Below are 15,551 nucleotides of genomic sequence, written 5' to 3' on the forward strand. Positions count from 1 at the left end.
TTACCTTGTCAGGAAAGTGGGATTTGCTTTAACTGGAGCTGAGTCCCCCAAGGGAGCAGTCCCTACACTGCTCCATCCCCACAAACAACACAACAGAGGAACCAAGCTCTGTCAGCTCTCACAGAATATGACAATCCCCACCTGAGCCATGACTTGACATGATCCCCAGGCCAGTGCTTTCTGCAGCCTTCCCTCCATCCATAAACACCTTTGTGCCCTGACCACTCATTCCCCATGAGGAGCAGCAGGAAGCTTCCCACAGGTCCTTCATGTCCCCTTTGGGACACAATCCTGGCAGTGTTGGACACTCACTCCTGACCTGGAAAGCCAGCGAGGCTCCCCATGGCTGGAGGAGCTGGATGTGGAGTGGCAGACAGACAGAAGTCACCTTTAAGGGAATGGCACTGAGTCTGCCCTGGGTTTGCCCAGCTCAGGGGGCTGGTGCCAGGCATTCAGAGCTGAGACAGGGACAAACAGCAGGCCCGTGGCCAGTGTGAGGAGAAACAAGTGGTCCCCAAGGAGCTGCTGGGCTTGCAGAGGGCTTGTTTGCTCCATCAAGGTGGATGCTTGCAACAACCTTCATTTTAACCAGTGTAATTTCCTCACTGGCAGGAGCAAAAAAAAAGGTAGCAACAGCAATAAACTCTCAGCCTTATTTTTCAAGTGTCTTTTTGAACAAGGGTTAATCAACAGTAAAATTAAGAGGCCCCTGGAGGGAGCTACCAGCGGCCCACGCTGACTCACAGCCCCAAATTTACTGCAGCCAGAACTTCATTTGCATTTCCTCCCGCTTGCAGAGAGGAGCAGGAACAGAAGAGGTTTGTAGGGAAAAGGGGTGGAGAGCAGGGAGGACCGGCGGCAGCGGCGATGGTTTGGTTATAAAGAGCATGGGAGGAAAGAGAGGCAGCAGTGCAGCCCTCGGCCGGGGCTGCGGCGCGCAGGGATGGGCGACAGCGGGGCTGAGTCACTGCATTCCTGCATCGGGCTCCTGGGCATTTCCGCAGGTAGGGACCGCTCCTGGCATCCTGGCACGGGACACGGGCTTGGGACGAGCTTTCCGGGACACCCTCCTTTTCCGAGGGGGCTAAGGAGGCTGTTTATCCTCAGGCTTCTCTGCCTGGGGTGAGCTTTTCTATCCAGAGATCTCTGCGCCTGCTTTGGCGGCCAACAAAATATTTGTGTTGGCTTCCAAGGGTTGGCCTGAAGTTTTGTACTCGTTCCACGCTGGGTGGGAAGCAAATCCAAACTTTTTTATAGTCACTGTAGTAAATCATCTCGGTTTGGATGCAGTTTCCTCCCCTTTCCTTTTCCAGCCCTGCTCCCCATGGCTCTGTTTTCTGTGTTCACTCCCTTTCACTTGCTCCTCCTTTGTGTTCCATCTTCCTGGATTTTTTCAGTTGGTTTTCCATCAGTACAAGGCTGGAGGGATCAGCTGCAGGGTGTGTTGTCTGTCTGCTTTTTGTATAACTGGAATAATGGATTTTTACCTTTACCTGGCAACAGGGGAGCACTTTCAGACTCTTTCATACATTCCTAGGATGGTTTGGGTTGGAAGGGACCTTAAAGATGATCCAGTTCCATCCCCTGCCATGGGCAGGGACACCTTCCCCTCGACCAAACTGCTCCAAGCCCCAGTATCCAACCTGACCTTCATGGGATGGGGCACCACAACCTCTCTGGGCAACCTCAAGTGACTAATTCCAAACTTTTTTAAACCAGGCACCCAGAAAGAAGTGAGACCTTGGGCACAAACCGAGTCGCAGTCCCCCAGCTCCTTAGGCTTTCCTATTTGCAGATCTTGCACTGTTATTTTCCCTCTGTTCCCTGCTCTGTCTGCCCTGATTCTCCCCTGGTTTTGGGCCAGGTTTACAGGCTCTGTGTGTTTCCCCTGTGTCCCACAGGCTCTCTCCTGCTGGCCGTGCGTTTCTACAGCTCCGCGCGAGCGGCCCCGCTGATCCCCAGCACGGCTCTGGGGGTCCTGCTGCTGCTTGTGTCGGCTCTCCTGGCCTATGCAGGTAAGACCTGGGGCTGGCCAGCCCCAAACCTCCCTCCCACAGCTGTGCACATCCAGCTCTGCTCTGCCCACAGGATACAAACCATGGCAGCCTTGCCGGGCCAGTCATCCCTTCTTCCAGAGGAGTGTGTTGTCCAGAGCAGCTGTGGCTGCCCCTGGATCCCTGGAAGTGTCCAAGGCCAGGCTGGATGAGGCTTGGAGGGACCCTGGGATGGTGGAAGGTGTCTTTGCCCATGGCAGGGGGTGAAATGGGATGAGCTTTGAGGTCTCTCCCAACTCAAGCCATTCAATGGCTGTGTGTCAGTGCAGCAAATTTTCCCTCTATAGGCAAGAGAAGAAATCAATGTTTGTTTTAAACAAATGCTCTACCAGAGTTTTAACACACTGAATACACATTTATCTCCCAGGCTTTCTGAGAGTGCTTTCAGCATGCATGGATTGAAATGTCCATGGGTAAATTCCTCTACTTACCTGAGAGAAGAAAATCACTGCCTAGGACAAAACCCACACTTTCTAGAATGAATGTTGAATTATTTATTCTTTGTAACTATAGCAGCATAAAATCACAGAATCATCAAATCACAGAATTGTTCAGGTTGGAAAAGACCTTGAAGATTGTCAAATCCAGCCATCAGCCAGCACCACCACCATGGTCACCACTAAGCCATGTCCTCAGGTGCCACATCCGTGTGTCTTTAAACACTTCCAGGGATGGGGACTCCACCACTTCCCTGGGCAGCTGTGCCAAGGCTGGACAACTTTTTCCATCAGAAATTTTCCCTGATATTTAATCTAAACCTACCCTGGCACTACTTGAGGCCATTTCTTCTTGTCCTGACTCTTGTTCCCTGGAAGAAGAGCCTGACCCCTCACTACAAACTCCTTCCAGGTAGTTGTAGAGTGGGATAAGGTCCCCCTGAGCATCCTTTTCTCCAGGACAAATCCATCATCAGGCAGGGCCTGTGCTGATCCTTGCCCCATAGTGATCCTGCTCCCCGCCTTTCCTAACCCCTGCTTCCCACACCCTGTCCAAAACCACAGCCCTGTCTCCGTTTGCTCCGCAGGGATCCGGAGGAGCCTCAGGAATGCCTCGCTGCTGGTGGCGCTGTGCCTGACCCTGTCAGCCCTCTGGAGTGGCTATGGAGTGATCCTCATCCTGGCAGGGCAGGGAGCGCTGCCTGGCCCGGGGGATGCCCGCGATGCCCTGGTGCCAGGCCTGGCCACCTTCACCCTGGCCCTGCTCCTGCTGGCCGTGGTGGGCTTCCTGTGTGGGGAGCCCCTGCTGGGCCTGGTGGCCGCTGCTGTGTCCCTGGCCAGTGCCCATGAGGTGGCCCTGCACTGCAGCTCCTCGCTCGGGGCCTCGGCTGTGGCCTGCGGTCACCTCAGTGTCTGCTTGGTCGGGGGCTACTTTGCCCTGGGGAGGATCCTCCGCCTCCTGACCAAAGGGAGCCTTGCCCTCCCTGGCACGGATCTCTCCGAGAGGAAGGCCCAGGAGCAGGGCCGGGGCAGCGCTGGCAGCACCAACCCCTTTGCAGCCCCCGGGCTGCTCCTGAACATGCTGTCAGCCAGTGTCTTCTGCTGCAGGCTCCTGGGGGTCACCCACAGACTCTTCCTGGGCCATGTGCCCTGGCTGTGGGCAGCTGGCACCTACCAGATTGGCATCTGTGTGCTGTCCTACCGTGCAATGGACGCTCTCATGGCCACGGCCTTTGGCTTCACTTCCATCCTCAAATTCGCTGCAGGTTACTGCCTCCTGTACCCCGCCTGGCAGCCAGAGGAGCCGTCTCTCCCAACCCCATTCCTGGTGGTTTTCTCCATTCTTTTTGCTGTCTTGGCTCTTTTTCTCTCCCTTCGGAGCCCTGTGGATGGTCTGTACTTGCTGGTTTTTGTCACCTACTGCATTGCCTTGGCTTGCAGCCCCAGGGGCTTTTTTGCAGGTGGCCCCCAAGGTGTGGCTGTGGCCATCTTTGTGTCCTCGGCCTTGGTGGCTCTGATTCACCTGTACAATGTGAGGGCCAGGGCCAAGATCCCAACAGGGAAGGGTGCTGTGAAGGCCCTCCTTGCTCGCAGCAGCCTCCTGAAGCTCCGGGAGGGGCCAGACCTTCATGACCCCTACCTGGGCTATTCCAAGTATGCTGATGCAGAAGTTCTTACCTATGCCTGCAGTGTCCTGGCTTCTTTTGCTCTAACAGCCTCAGGAGACCCCCAGGCTCCTCTTGCCACCTGTGGTCATTCCATGGGTGGTGGTAGCTGGTGGGGTCCTGAAGCTCCTTGGTGGCTCAGTGGCCTTTGCTCGAGGTAAAACCCTGGAGAGCAGTGCCTTCATCCTCTACTCTGTCATGTGGATCATCTGGGGCCTGACAAGGTACAGTGGCCTCTGTGGCACTGCCAGAAGCTTCCACGCAGCCACAGGCATCATTTCCTTCATGCTCTTCAACTGCTTCATTGTCTTCTGCTCAGTCTTCTTAAACACGGCCTGGTTCTTCTACTCCCTCACGTTCATGCTCATCGCTGTCAGCTTCCTGCTGGATGCCATCCATGCTCTTCCCACTGGATACGACATTGCTGCCACCCTCATCTTTGGGCTGGTCAGCTTTTACTGCTTCCTGGCTGCCCTGGCCAGCAGCACCTTTGAGGGTTGCTGCTTGCCCATGGGGAGGCCCATGGTGCAGCTCAGTGGTGTCGGGGCAGGAACGACCAAGTGCCTTCACCTGCCTGCCAGGAAAGCTTCCTCAGTCAAGAGAATTGCAGGTAAGGGGAAAACAGAGGGCAGGATGTGGGGATGGAGGGGAAATCTGGGAGGTTTTGTAGCAGAACACTCTTAGAAGAACATTATCCCAATCAGAGAATCACAGAATGGTTTGAGTGGAAAGGACCTTAAAGCCCACCTTGTTCCATAGGCAGGGACACCTTCTACTAGACCAGGTTGCTCCAAACCCCATCCAACTTGGCCTTGATGTGGAAACCTGGATGATGTGGTGATGTTTTGGTAAAGTGGGCCAAGTTACAGGAGTCATGAGCTGAGTAGGGCAGCGTATCTCCTGCTGTGTCTCCTGCATCATTTCCCTGTGTCCTCATCTGCTCTGAGACCCAGGAATCCTCCAGGCTGGGGCTATCACCCAAAGCTTTGCACAGAGAGAGCAGAGCCAATGCTTGGTCCTTGCTCTTTCCACTCTGGCCCAGAATTCCCCTAAATGTCAGATATCCCCTTGGGAAAATGCACTGCCAGAGCTGGGGAGAGGAGAGGAGAGGAGAGGAGAGGAGAGGAGAGGAGAGGAGAGGAGAGGAGAGGAGAGGAGAGGAGAGGAGAGGAGAGGAGAGGAGAGGAGAGGAGAGGAGAGGAGAGGAGAGGAGAGGAGAGGAGAGGAGAGGAGAGGAGAGGAGAGGAGAGGAGAGGAGAGGACACTGTGTGGCAGTTCTGCCATGGGAATTACACCCCTCCCCTGTCACTCAAGGCTCGTGCCCTGTTCCCATGCCCACAGATATCCTGAGGAATGGTGGCACCTGTGGCATCCCCACGGACACCGTGTACGTGCTGGTGGCTGCCTGCAGCCGGCCTGACGCTGTGGAGAAAGCTCACCGGTGAGTGCTGGCACCTGGGCTGGCCTCCAGAACCCAGAGCTGCTGCTGAGTGCTGGCTGCAGCACCCACTGAGAGCAAGGCAGCTCAGCCTCGGTGGGAACAGCAAGGGAGGGAGAAGATCCAGGTGAGGAAAGGAGGGAATTGAGCTGTGGTTGTGTTCTGGGACACTGAAGGCTGATGGAGCTGGGTAACTTGGACACCACAAGAAACCCAAACCACTTCTGGCAAATGGGGCAGGGGTTATTGTTCTTACTTGGAGGTATGTATTGCCACAACAAAACCCCTCTGGTGTAAACTGGAGCCTCTCATATGGGTGGGGTTTCCTCAGAATTTGGGCTGCTGGGACCTTTACCCATCACTACACAAGAAGTTAAAGCCTTGATTTGGAAATAGACATTCCTGATTGGGAGTAGCCATTAAAGTTCATTCCCATACAGTCTGTGGTTGAACAGTCCTACTTCTTCTCCAGACTGGTGACCTGGGGCAGAGCCTGCACACCTTCTCTTAGGTCTAGACCTCTCCAGCAGTTTCTTTTCCTTGAATTTAAATCCTCATCTTACTTCCAGCCTCACCTTTTCTTCCCTCGTTCCAGGTCCAAGCGCCAGGCTCAGGATCGCCCCATGTCCCTCTGGATTTCCAGCCTAAAGCAGCTGGAACCTGCCAAGCACTTGTTCACTCCCCTCCTCTGGGACTTCATGGAGGCTGCCTGGCCATCTCCCATTAGCTTGGTCATTCCCAGAGGTGAGGAAATGCTATTAATTCCAAGCTCTCTGGAGAACTTGGAATTTGAATTTGGGTTTGAAATTCCCAAACCTGTGAACCCCTGCAACGCCACATGTTCCATAGGGATATTCCCGTTACAATGATCATGTTTGGGCTGATGTAAACCTCCAAGTGCTGAGTGACTCTGCTTGGTGCAGGTGAATGGGTGGATTTCCTGGGAATGAAGGACTCTGCTAAGTACGTTGGGACCCCTCAGAGTGTGGCCATCCGCATTCCCGACTGCTCTGTCACCACACACCTGATCGACCTGGTGAGTCACAGCACCTCAGCCCTTCTCTGAGAAGAGCTGGGGCCTCCAGGCAGCTGGGAGGGATCTTATGGCAGCAAAGAGGGGAATAGGAGCTACCACCAGGTCAAGAAATCAGGAGAATACCCTTAACAGACACAGTTTAATTTCCAACGTAGAACACTGTTGGAAGCAGGGACTTCTCTGAGGCTGGAATAACTTCAGAAGGTGCAGAAGGTGGCCACAGGAGCTGTGATACCCTGAGTATTCTAGGTTTAGGCAAGTGCTATTGCTGGAAAACAAGATGTCATTTCATGGCCATCATCACTAAACCCAAATTTGTCAGTGCTGGTCACTCTAACGCAGTTTGGTGGACTCTGGTTGCCTGCAAAAAAGGTGCCTCACCTGGGTGAGCCACACTGAGCTCTCTTCAGAGTCACAGATGAAGTTCAGAGCTCAAGGCACCTGTTTTATCCCCAAAGTCCTGCTCAGAGCTTTGACCCCCGTTCTTCTGTCACCAGGTTGGCCCCATTGTGGTCACATCAGCCAACCCAACAGGAGAGGCTGACACGACCCACCACAACCAAGTGTATGCCAAGCTGGGAGATAAGGTAACCAAGAGATGGGGATGGAAAAGTGCAACCACTTTGTTTCCAGAAGGCAAATCAATAGCTGGTATCAGGAATCTGGGAAAGCCTCTAACTTAAAAAATCTCGTGGATGCTCCTCATGCTGGTGTCAAAGAGGAATAAGATTTTAAAGCACAGGTCTTGGTGTGAAACCAAAACTCTTCTGCTTTACACACTGTAGTTATGGCTTGGCAACGTGAGTGGGTTCATATTCCAGCATGGGATAATGGGAGCAATAAAAAAATCATTCTTGCTTACAGGCAAGCAAATCCTGGTGCCTGGATGTGCCAGGGCTCCAGCTGGCATTGGGCTGGGGCAGGTCTAAAATTGGTGCCGATCCCTGAACTCAGGGACTCCCATCTAAGGCTGGGGCTGGTCTAAAACTGGTGCCAAGCACCAAAATATTGCTGGCACTTAGAGCTTTCATGGAAGTGCCATGGTCATGGCCTTTCATTGTTTAGGTAGGAGATCAGGAAAGGTTCGTCCCCCAGAGGGTGCTGGCACTGCCCAGGCTCCCCAGGGAGTGGGCACAACCCCGAGGCTGCCAGAGCTCCAGGAGCCTTTGGAAGGGTGGAATTGTTGGTGTGGAGGGCCAGGGGTTGGACTGATGGTACCTGTGGATCCTTTCAACTCTGGATGGGTTTCACTGCTGAATTCTGGGGGTTTTACATTTTGTGTCATCATGGCAGCTTTAAACAAGAGGTGGTGCAAATCTACCACCTCTAACTGCTCAAAAATCAAAACTTCATACACATTTTCTTTGTGGATGGGACTTCTCCAGAGCTCTTTGGCTGCTGTAAACCTGCCTGTGCTGTGCTGTGCTGCTGACCTGCACCCCACAGAGCTCTCCCTTGTCCTTGCTTTGAGGTTCATTCACTCCAAATCTAGCACTGGTGTCACTGCAGCAGGGCAGGAAGGAGCAGCATTGCCTTTGATGAGTTTTATTTACTGTTGGGAAGGAAAACTCTCCCTTTCCAAGGGGAATTTGGTGTGGAAATCTGCTGGTTTTAGGTGGATGCAGTTCTTTGTGCTGGGCCTTCTCCAGAGAACATTGCCTCCACCGTGGTGGACTGCACCAAGATTGACAGTGGGAGCATTGGATTCTTCCGAGTCGGCATCATCCCCAAGTCTCAGGTGAAATTCAGCTGGATTTCATTTCCCTTCCCTTTCTCCCTTGAATGAGTTTCAGCCTGGGGCTTCCTAATTCAGTAAGGAGACCAAGAAGTCTGTGATAGCACAAGGAGTTATCCCAGGCTGGTGTGAGGGACAAGAGCAGAGCTCCATGCTTCTGTCCTGATCTTGCTCTGGAGCACTGGAGCACTTCTGTGGAGCTGGGGAATGGGCAAGGTGGGGCTGATTCATCCATGGAAAGGGCTCTGAGTTCCAAGGTCACAGACCTCTGTGGGGCAGGCTCTCCAAGTTCAGCCATCCCAGAGACCTCTGAGTGCAAAAATAATTTCTGTCATCCCAAAACCGAGCCAGACACTTGAAAGAGAAGATCTTGTGGAAGGTGTCCTTGCCCAGGGGGAGAAGATCTTGTAGAAGGTGTCTTTGCCCCCCTTAAGGGTCACTTCCAACCCATTATTTTATGATTGTTTGATTATTTCAATAGCTGGAGAAGAAATCAGTGCTCTCCCCTAATTCCTAACCTACTCCCAGCTGTGTCTACTCATTCCAGGTGCTGCAAATCCTGGAGCAGGTGCAGAAGAAACACCTGGTGGTCCCTAGCAGTGGCCCTTGCCCCACAAAAGGCTGGGAAGAGCTCCAGAGTCGTGGCCATGCTGTGCCCAACGGGGTGGGCAGAGCTGCCTTGGTGGAGCCGGATCCCGAGCATCACACCCGCTTCTGACTGCCACAGCTCCGTGCTCAGCGGGACAGCAGCTGCTGGAAAATGCCATTTTGGCCAAATTGGGCAATGGGAGAGGCTCCCCAGCTGCAGGGGGTGCCTCATTCATCTTCCTATGGACCCTGCTCAAATATCCCAGTGCGGTGCTGCCTGGCAGACCCCAGGCACCCAGCAGGAATATCTTCCCTTGGGGACACTGCCAGCTTTCCCTGGAGATCAGCCACGGCCAAAGCAAGCTTTCCTTTGGTGATAGCTGGCCCAGAGTGACAGTGCTTCATCCCTGACACTGGGAGGGAATTCCGTGGATTTGGGGCATGGAGTGAGGCCAAGCGGTGCAGAATTACCTGGTGGGGGAAAAACACTGCATGAAACTTGAATCACACAGAATCCTTTAGGTGGGAAAAGAGCTCTCCAGTCCTTGAGTCCAGCTGTCCCCCCAGCACTGCCAGTGCCCCCCTGACTCGTGTCCCCAAGTGCCACTCCACGTGGGGAAGGAGGAGGGGAGATGTGTCCAGGTGCTCTGCTGGTGGATCCAATGGACTTGGCAGAGTCTGGGCTGGGAGCTGGGGGTGTCTCCTGCTGCGTTCTCTCCAGAAGGGAGGTCACCCATGTTTGACCCCTCTTGGGAGGTCTTTCCTCTGTTGGGAGAACCCAACACTCCAAAGAAAAGCCATGACCTGAGGTGCCATTTCTGTATTTCACACTCAGTGTCAGGGTGGAATTCCCATCTGGATGACTCCAATATTATATCCTTAAAGGTGCTGGAGCTTTAGGGAAGACCCTCCCTTCCCACGTTAGGAATTTCAGGAGGGCAATCTCCATGTGTTTGAGGATGTCAGGAGCTGGTCTCTTGCCTTACAGCCCAACTCTTTCCATCTCACAGCACGTTTCCTCCAGAGTGCAAATTCCATAGGATCAGAAGAAGGAATTCCAGCCACTCCAGGCAGTCATTTGTCTTCTCCAGCTTCTCTGCAAGTTCCTGAAGTACAGGGAAGGAGTTGGAGATGTGCTCACCCATGACCTTACTGGCATCACTGGGACATGGTGGGATGGCTCCTGGAGTGCAGCAATGGGAGGATGTGGACTTTTTAGGAAGGACAGGCAGTGTGGAGAGGTGGCTGCTGAGCAGGAGGAGTTGGGAAGGAGTCTCAAACCTTTGTGAGGAGTTTTCCTTGGCAAACACTGCAGTTATGGCTTGTTTCATCTCCAAAAACTGCTGGTCTTATTCTTACCTGACTCAGGTGCAAGGTGCTGATCAAACTCCAGCTGAAACCAATCCATTGATCATTGATTTCACCTGAAGCTGTGCTGGAATTTGAGGATTAAAGTGGTGCAGTTGAAGGAGATCAACCTCGATGAACTCTGGCAAAATGGGGTCTCCTCAACTTGTCCTCACAGAGCTGGCTCTCTTCCTGCAGAGAAAATTTCAGAGAATTAGGTGTGTTCAATAATTTTGCTGATCTACTTCCTGTATCTCCTTGGAGTTTATTAAAACTGAATTTTAGAAAGCAATAAAATATTTTCAATAAACAGATCTCACACAGAGCTGTGCAATCATGAAAAAACCTTGTGGGGCAAAGGGTTCTGGATGTTGATGTTCCTGGCCATGCAGGATCCAAGCAGGATGTCAGGAGGAAATCAAATTGTGATACCTCCAGGGTGGGGAAGAGGAGGGAGGGAGAAGATAACTCCTCACAGCAGCTCCTGGTACCAGCTCAAAAGTGCCAAGGCTGAATTTCACCCCTTAATCACTGGAAAAACACCATAAACACCAAAATCTGAGGGAATGTGATAAGGAATGGAAATTTGGAGAGGTGCTGAAACATCACAAAGCCTTTTGGTGAGGGAAAACTGCCCTTGCTTAAATATACCAGGGGTGCTGCTGCCCTGTGCTGCAAATAATGATTTTTTGGTGTGGCACAAATTAAAAGTGGCTCAAGAAACTGTGTTCTTCACTCAACACTTCATCAGGATCCATTTTTCCTCTTTTTCTCCATATTTTTTTTGTTTTTATTCAGAGAAAATGTTGGTTTCAGTCTCAGGACACTGGGGAAGCATTTCTCACTTTGCTGAAGTGAGACAAGGAGAGGTTTCATTTCAGGCATGATCTTACCCCACCCACAGCTCTCCTGTGTAGCAGCAAACCAGAAAGGAACAGCTTAGGGAAAAGGGGATTTAAATGGGATCTTTCACTTAAATAAAGGCAATAAAAAAATTCTACTATTTCCACAGTTTCCCAGCATTAAGGGGAAGTAAAACATTTTTGAAGGGAAGTGGAGAGATGAAAAAAGTTGCTGTTTTAAGTGGGAAATCCAGTCAGAAAGGGCTGAGATAAACATTTGAATATTGGGATACATGTGCTGAAAAATCACAGATCAGGAGTATTTTGGGCTATCAACAAGAGTATTTTCATCAGTAAAACTGAGGGTTATGGTCGAAGAAGGTTGTCCAGGCTCCTCAAGGGAGAGCCTCACGGAGCCTTCTGTCCTGCTCAAGGGGAAGGAACTGCTCCCATGTTCTGGGTAAGAGGGGCAGGAGGGGGTGTGAGGTCCTCAGACCTCCACCACAGGAGGAGGGAAACCAGAAGAGGCTCCTCTGAAACCAATTTTGGTTGCATTGTCAATGTCTTGGAGATCTTTAGGCCTGAAAGGTCACCCTGGGAGACAAAACAACCTCATGAATGGGGCTCTTTGTGAACCAGCCAACTCTGCAATCCCACTGGGGCTGGAAACAGCCCGGGAAGAAGGGCTGTCCCACCTTCCTTCTGCCCTTTGTGGAGTCTAGACATCCGTGTCAATGGAAAAAAGATTAAATAAGGATGTAAAAGAAGTGTATTTTCCAGTGGCAGGAAAAAGCCAGCTCACCCTTCGAGAATAGAGCGGTGCCATGGGGACAGGAACTGACTCAGTGCCACGGCCAGGACGTGCCGTGGGGTGGGTGCGCCTGGCTCAGGGTGGGCAGAGCTCTTCCGAGGGGAAGGGCGGCCTCCCAACCACGGCTGGGGCCACACCAGCCCAGCAGGAGCCTTGGGACATGGGCAGGAACATCCCTTGGCCACTTCTAACCTGCAGGAACTGGGAGCTCGGGGGGGATGGGAACATCAGATGATGCTGGAGATGATCTTGGAGATCTTCTCCAACCTTATCAGTTCCATGGTTTTATGACTCTTCTCTTGGGTTCTTTCTCCTGAAGAGTCCAAGTCTGCCTGTGCCTTGGGATGGGGTGTTGGGTGGAGGCAAAGCTTGGTTGGGTCATCTTCAATTAAAGCCAAGCCCAGTGATCTTGGCAGGGTTGAGGGCACAGCTTCTGCAAACATGGCCTGCAGTGGGTTCTTGTCACTCTCACCTCGTTGCGTTCTTCCTGCTGCTCCTCCCTTTCCCAGCAGCAGCCCGGGGTTATTCCTGCAAAATCACCAGATAATCAGCTCTGTCAACAACAGAGAAATACCATGGTTCAAAATCCTGGGGCAGGTTTTCAGCTGCTCCACAGAACAGCTGGGATTTACCACCTGAGAGGGGCTGAGCTGTGGTGCCCAGCTAAGCACCCTGGTCTGGGATCCCCACATTCCTGCCAGAGGGAATGCTGGATTTAGAGATGGCTGGGTGACAGCAATGGGACCCTGAACCAAAGCAAAAAACTGTTAAACCCCCGAATCCCAGACTGTCTGAGGCTCAAAGCTCATCTCATTCCACCCCTTGCCATGGCAGGGACACCTTCCACTATCCCAGGTTTCTCCAAGCCCCAGTGTCCAACCTGGCCCTGGACACTTTGTCCTTTGCTGTGCATCTCCCTCTCTGTGACTCTTGGTGCTCCTGGAGGTGCCAGCTGTGGCACAGCAGAGAGAACTTACCTCCCTAGGGAATAGATGGATTATGTACAAAATCTTGCAGGAAAAACCAGCTTTCTGGAAATCCAGTTTTTGAGACTTAACAACGATCAATGGGATTAATTAAATTCAGTTGTGACTCCATCATGTTCTTCCTCTGATTTGAAGATTTCCATCTTCTCTTTCTGCAGGGCACTGCCAGCTGGGGCTGAGGGAGGAAAGGGTCTGTGGGAGCTGCATCCTTGGGCAGACCCTGGTGGGTTTATGGGATCACTGGATTCCCCTGCTCCATTCCCTTAGGTGCTACCCCTCTCCCCCTCCTTCCCAACCCTACAGTCGCTCCAGGCCCTCCTTCCCTTGCAAAACCAACCAAGTCCTAATTGGAAGCACAGGATTCTCTTGTGGGAATTAGAAATGGCAAAGTGAGGAATAAGGAAGGGATAAGGAAGGAGCAGACATGGAAGCTCACTGCTGTTTTGGAAGTGAAAAAAGAAACCAAGTCCAGGTGGTTGGACTGATGATCCCAGTGCCAGCAGATCCCAGGGGATAACAGAGCAGTCAGGGCAGGAGGTTGTGTGGGGCTAGATGGGGAGGTCTGCCCTGAACATCCAGTTCAGCAGCTCCAATAAATACCTTGAGAGAAAATCTCGTGTTTAAGGGTCAACATTGTCAGCTCTTGTGAGAACTTTTCATTCCTTCCTGGAAAACACACAGAGATCTCACTCATGTTATTATCTTGTTCTAGATAGCAAAACCCAGGAATTTCAGCAAATTCTTCTGCTCTGGCCATGAGATGGATGTCAGGGTTGGGACAGTTGTCCCAAGAGAGAGGGGTTCATCTGTCCCAGCAGCTGTGGAGCAGTCACTGAGGTCCCTCCAAGGCCCAAGCACCTCTGAGGAGCCTCATGTTCTCACATCCTGCTGCAGAAGAAGATTCTCTGATCATCTCTCTGCCTTGGCTCTGTGCAGTTCTCATGGTCCCATCCCAAATTTAGAGACTTCACTGGCATTCCTTGTTCACTCAGGTGATCACCTCCTCATGGGGATTCCCCATCTGAGCACCTCCATTCTCATACCCCACTTTTCATGTGCCCCACCCAGCAGGAAGTAACGTGGGCCTTCTGTGAGGTGTTTTCGTTCCTTTTGTGAGGAGTTTCAGTAAATGCCCAGCCCCAAATTCCTTCCCTGACACAGCACCAATATTCCTGAAGTGCTACAGCCCCTTCCTCCTTTGGTCTCCCATGCATCTCTGGATTCAGGTGATCATTCCCACTGCTGTGGGTTCCAGCTGTGACCCAGTGACCCAGCACGACTCAGTGAAAACTCCCAAAGGACCAGGATATGTCCTGGTTTCCTTTCAGGAGTTCTTTAGAACCCAGAGGGTGGGTGGGTATCAGCAGCACTGAGCCTGCCCCAACCACCCTCACCTTATCTCCTCAAAATTCCCAAAAGTCCCCAAACCACCTCTGGCCTCCTGTGCCTGCGGCCTTCCCAAGGTCCCTGTTGTCCCACACTGGGTTATCAGATCCTACATGACCCAAGGGCTCCTACAGACCCCTCTCCCCCTCCTTCCCAACCCTACAATCGCTCCAGGCCCTCCTTCCCTTGCAAAACCAACTGAGTCCTAATTGGAAGCACAGGATTCTCTTGTGGGAATTAGAAATGGCAAAAGAAGTGAGGAATGAGGAAGGGATAAGGAAGGAGCAGACATGGAAGCTCGCTGCTGTTTTGGAAGTGAAGAAGAAACCAAGTCCAGGTGGTTGGACTGATGGTTACCAACCCCAACAAGTCCATGGCTCCATGGCTGCTGGGATGTGGGGTACTGTGACCATGTTCACAGGGTTCTTGGATAAGGGAAGAGACGAGGATCTGACTCCTTGTTTCAGAAGGCTGATTTATTATTTTATGACATATATTACATTAAAACCATACTAAAAGAATAGAAGAAAGGATTTCATCAGAAGGCTGGCTAAGAATAGAATAGGAAAGAATGATAACAAAGGTTTGTGGCTCGGCTCTCTGTCCGAGCCAGCTGACTGTGATTGGCCATTAATTACAAACATCCAACATGGGCCAATCACAGATGCACCTGTGTTTCATTCCACAGCAGCAGATAATCAATTTACATTTTGTTCCTGAGGGTCTCAGCTTCTCAGGAGAAAAAATCCTAAGGAAAGGATTTTTCATTAAAGATGTCTGTACAGGATACCAGCTCCTTGGCCACAGGAACAGCTGAGCTGGGCTTTCCACAGCCATTTAATGGTGATCCTGTTCTCCTGCTCACTTCCAAGGTCTCGCTCAAAGACCCGAGATGTGAGTCAAGGGAAGGTGGAGGCCTTGTCCAGATCTCTTCATTGCTAAACCTTAACATGAAACAGCAGCTCTGGGGGTTCATATCTGAGCAGCCTGGCCCAGTGGAGCTGTCCCTGCCCACGAGAGCTCAATGAGATGGGCTTTAAGGTCCCTCCCAACCCAAACCAGTCTGGAGTTTTGGGATTACTGAAATGGGTTTTGCACAGCAATGGGTGGATCCTTTGAGGTGGCCTTGTCTGTGGTGCTACAGATTCTGGAGATCTTTGAACTTTCTGGGCGTGCTTTGCCCAGAACAATTCCTCCTGTCTGTTGAGGAAGTGAGTCCCACCAGAT

The 15,551-nt window shown here is 52.0% G+C and overlaps 1 protein-coding gene across 1 annotated transcript; it reads left to right on the top strand.

Annotated features, from left to right (window-relative positions):
* Positions 1–943: 943 nt before the first annotated feature.
* On the top strand, positions 944–9,302 carry LOC118698812 (uncharacterized). Its single transcript, XM_036402353.1, is given in 10 exon segments — positions 944–1,004; positions 1,902–2,015; positions 3,079–4,238; positions 4,240–4,765; positions 5,497–5,596; positions 6,189–6,337; positions 6,517–6,629; positions 7,127–7,216; positions 8,245–8,367; positions 8,912–9,302. Coding segments are annotated over 10 exon segments (2,607 nt in total). The 3' UTR covers positions 9,083–9,302.
* The last annotated feature ends 6,249 nt before the right edge of the window (positions 9,303–15,551 follow it).

The sequence above is a fragment of the Molothrus ater genome, chromosome 14 (genome assembly GCF_012460135.2).
Source record: "Molothrus ater isolate BHLD 08-10-18 breed brown headed cowbird chromosome 14, BPBGC_Mater_1.1, whole genome shotgun sequence".
Classification (NCBI taxonomy): domain Eukaryota; kingdom Metazoa; phylum Chordata; class Aves; order Passeriformes; family Icteridae; genus Molothrus; species Molothrus ater.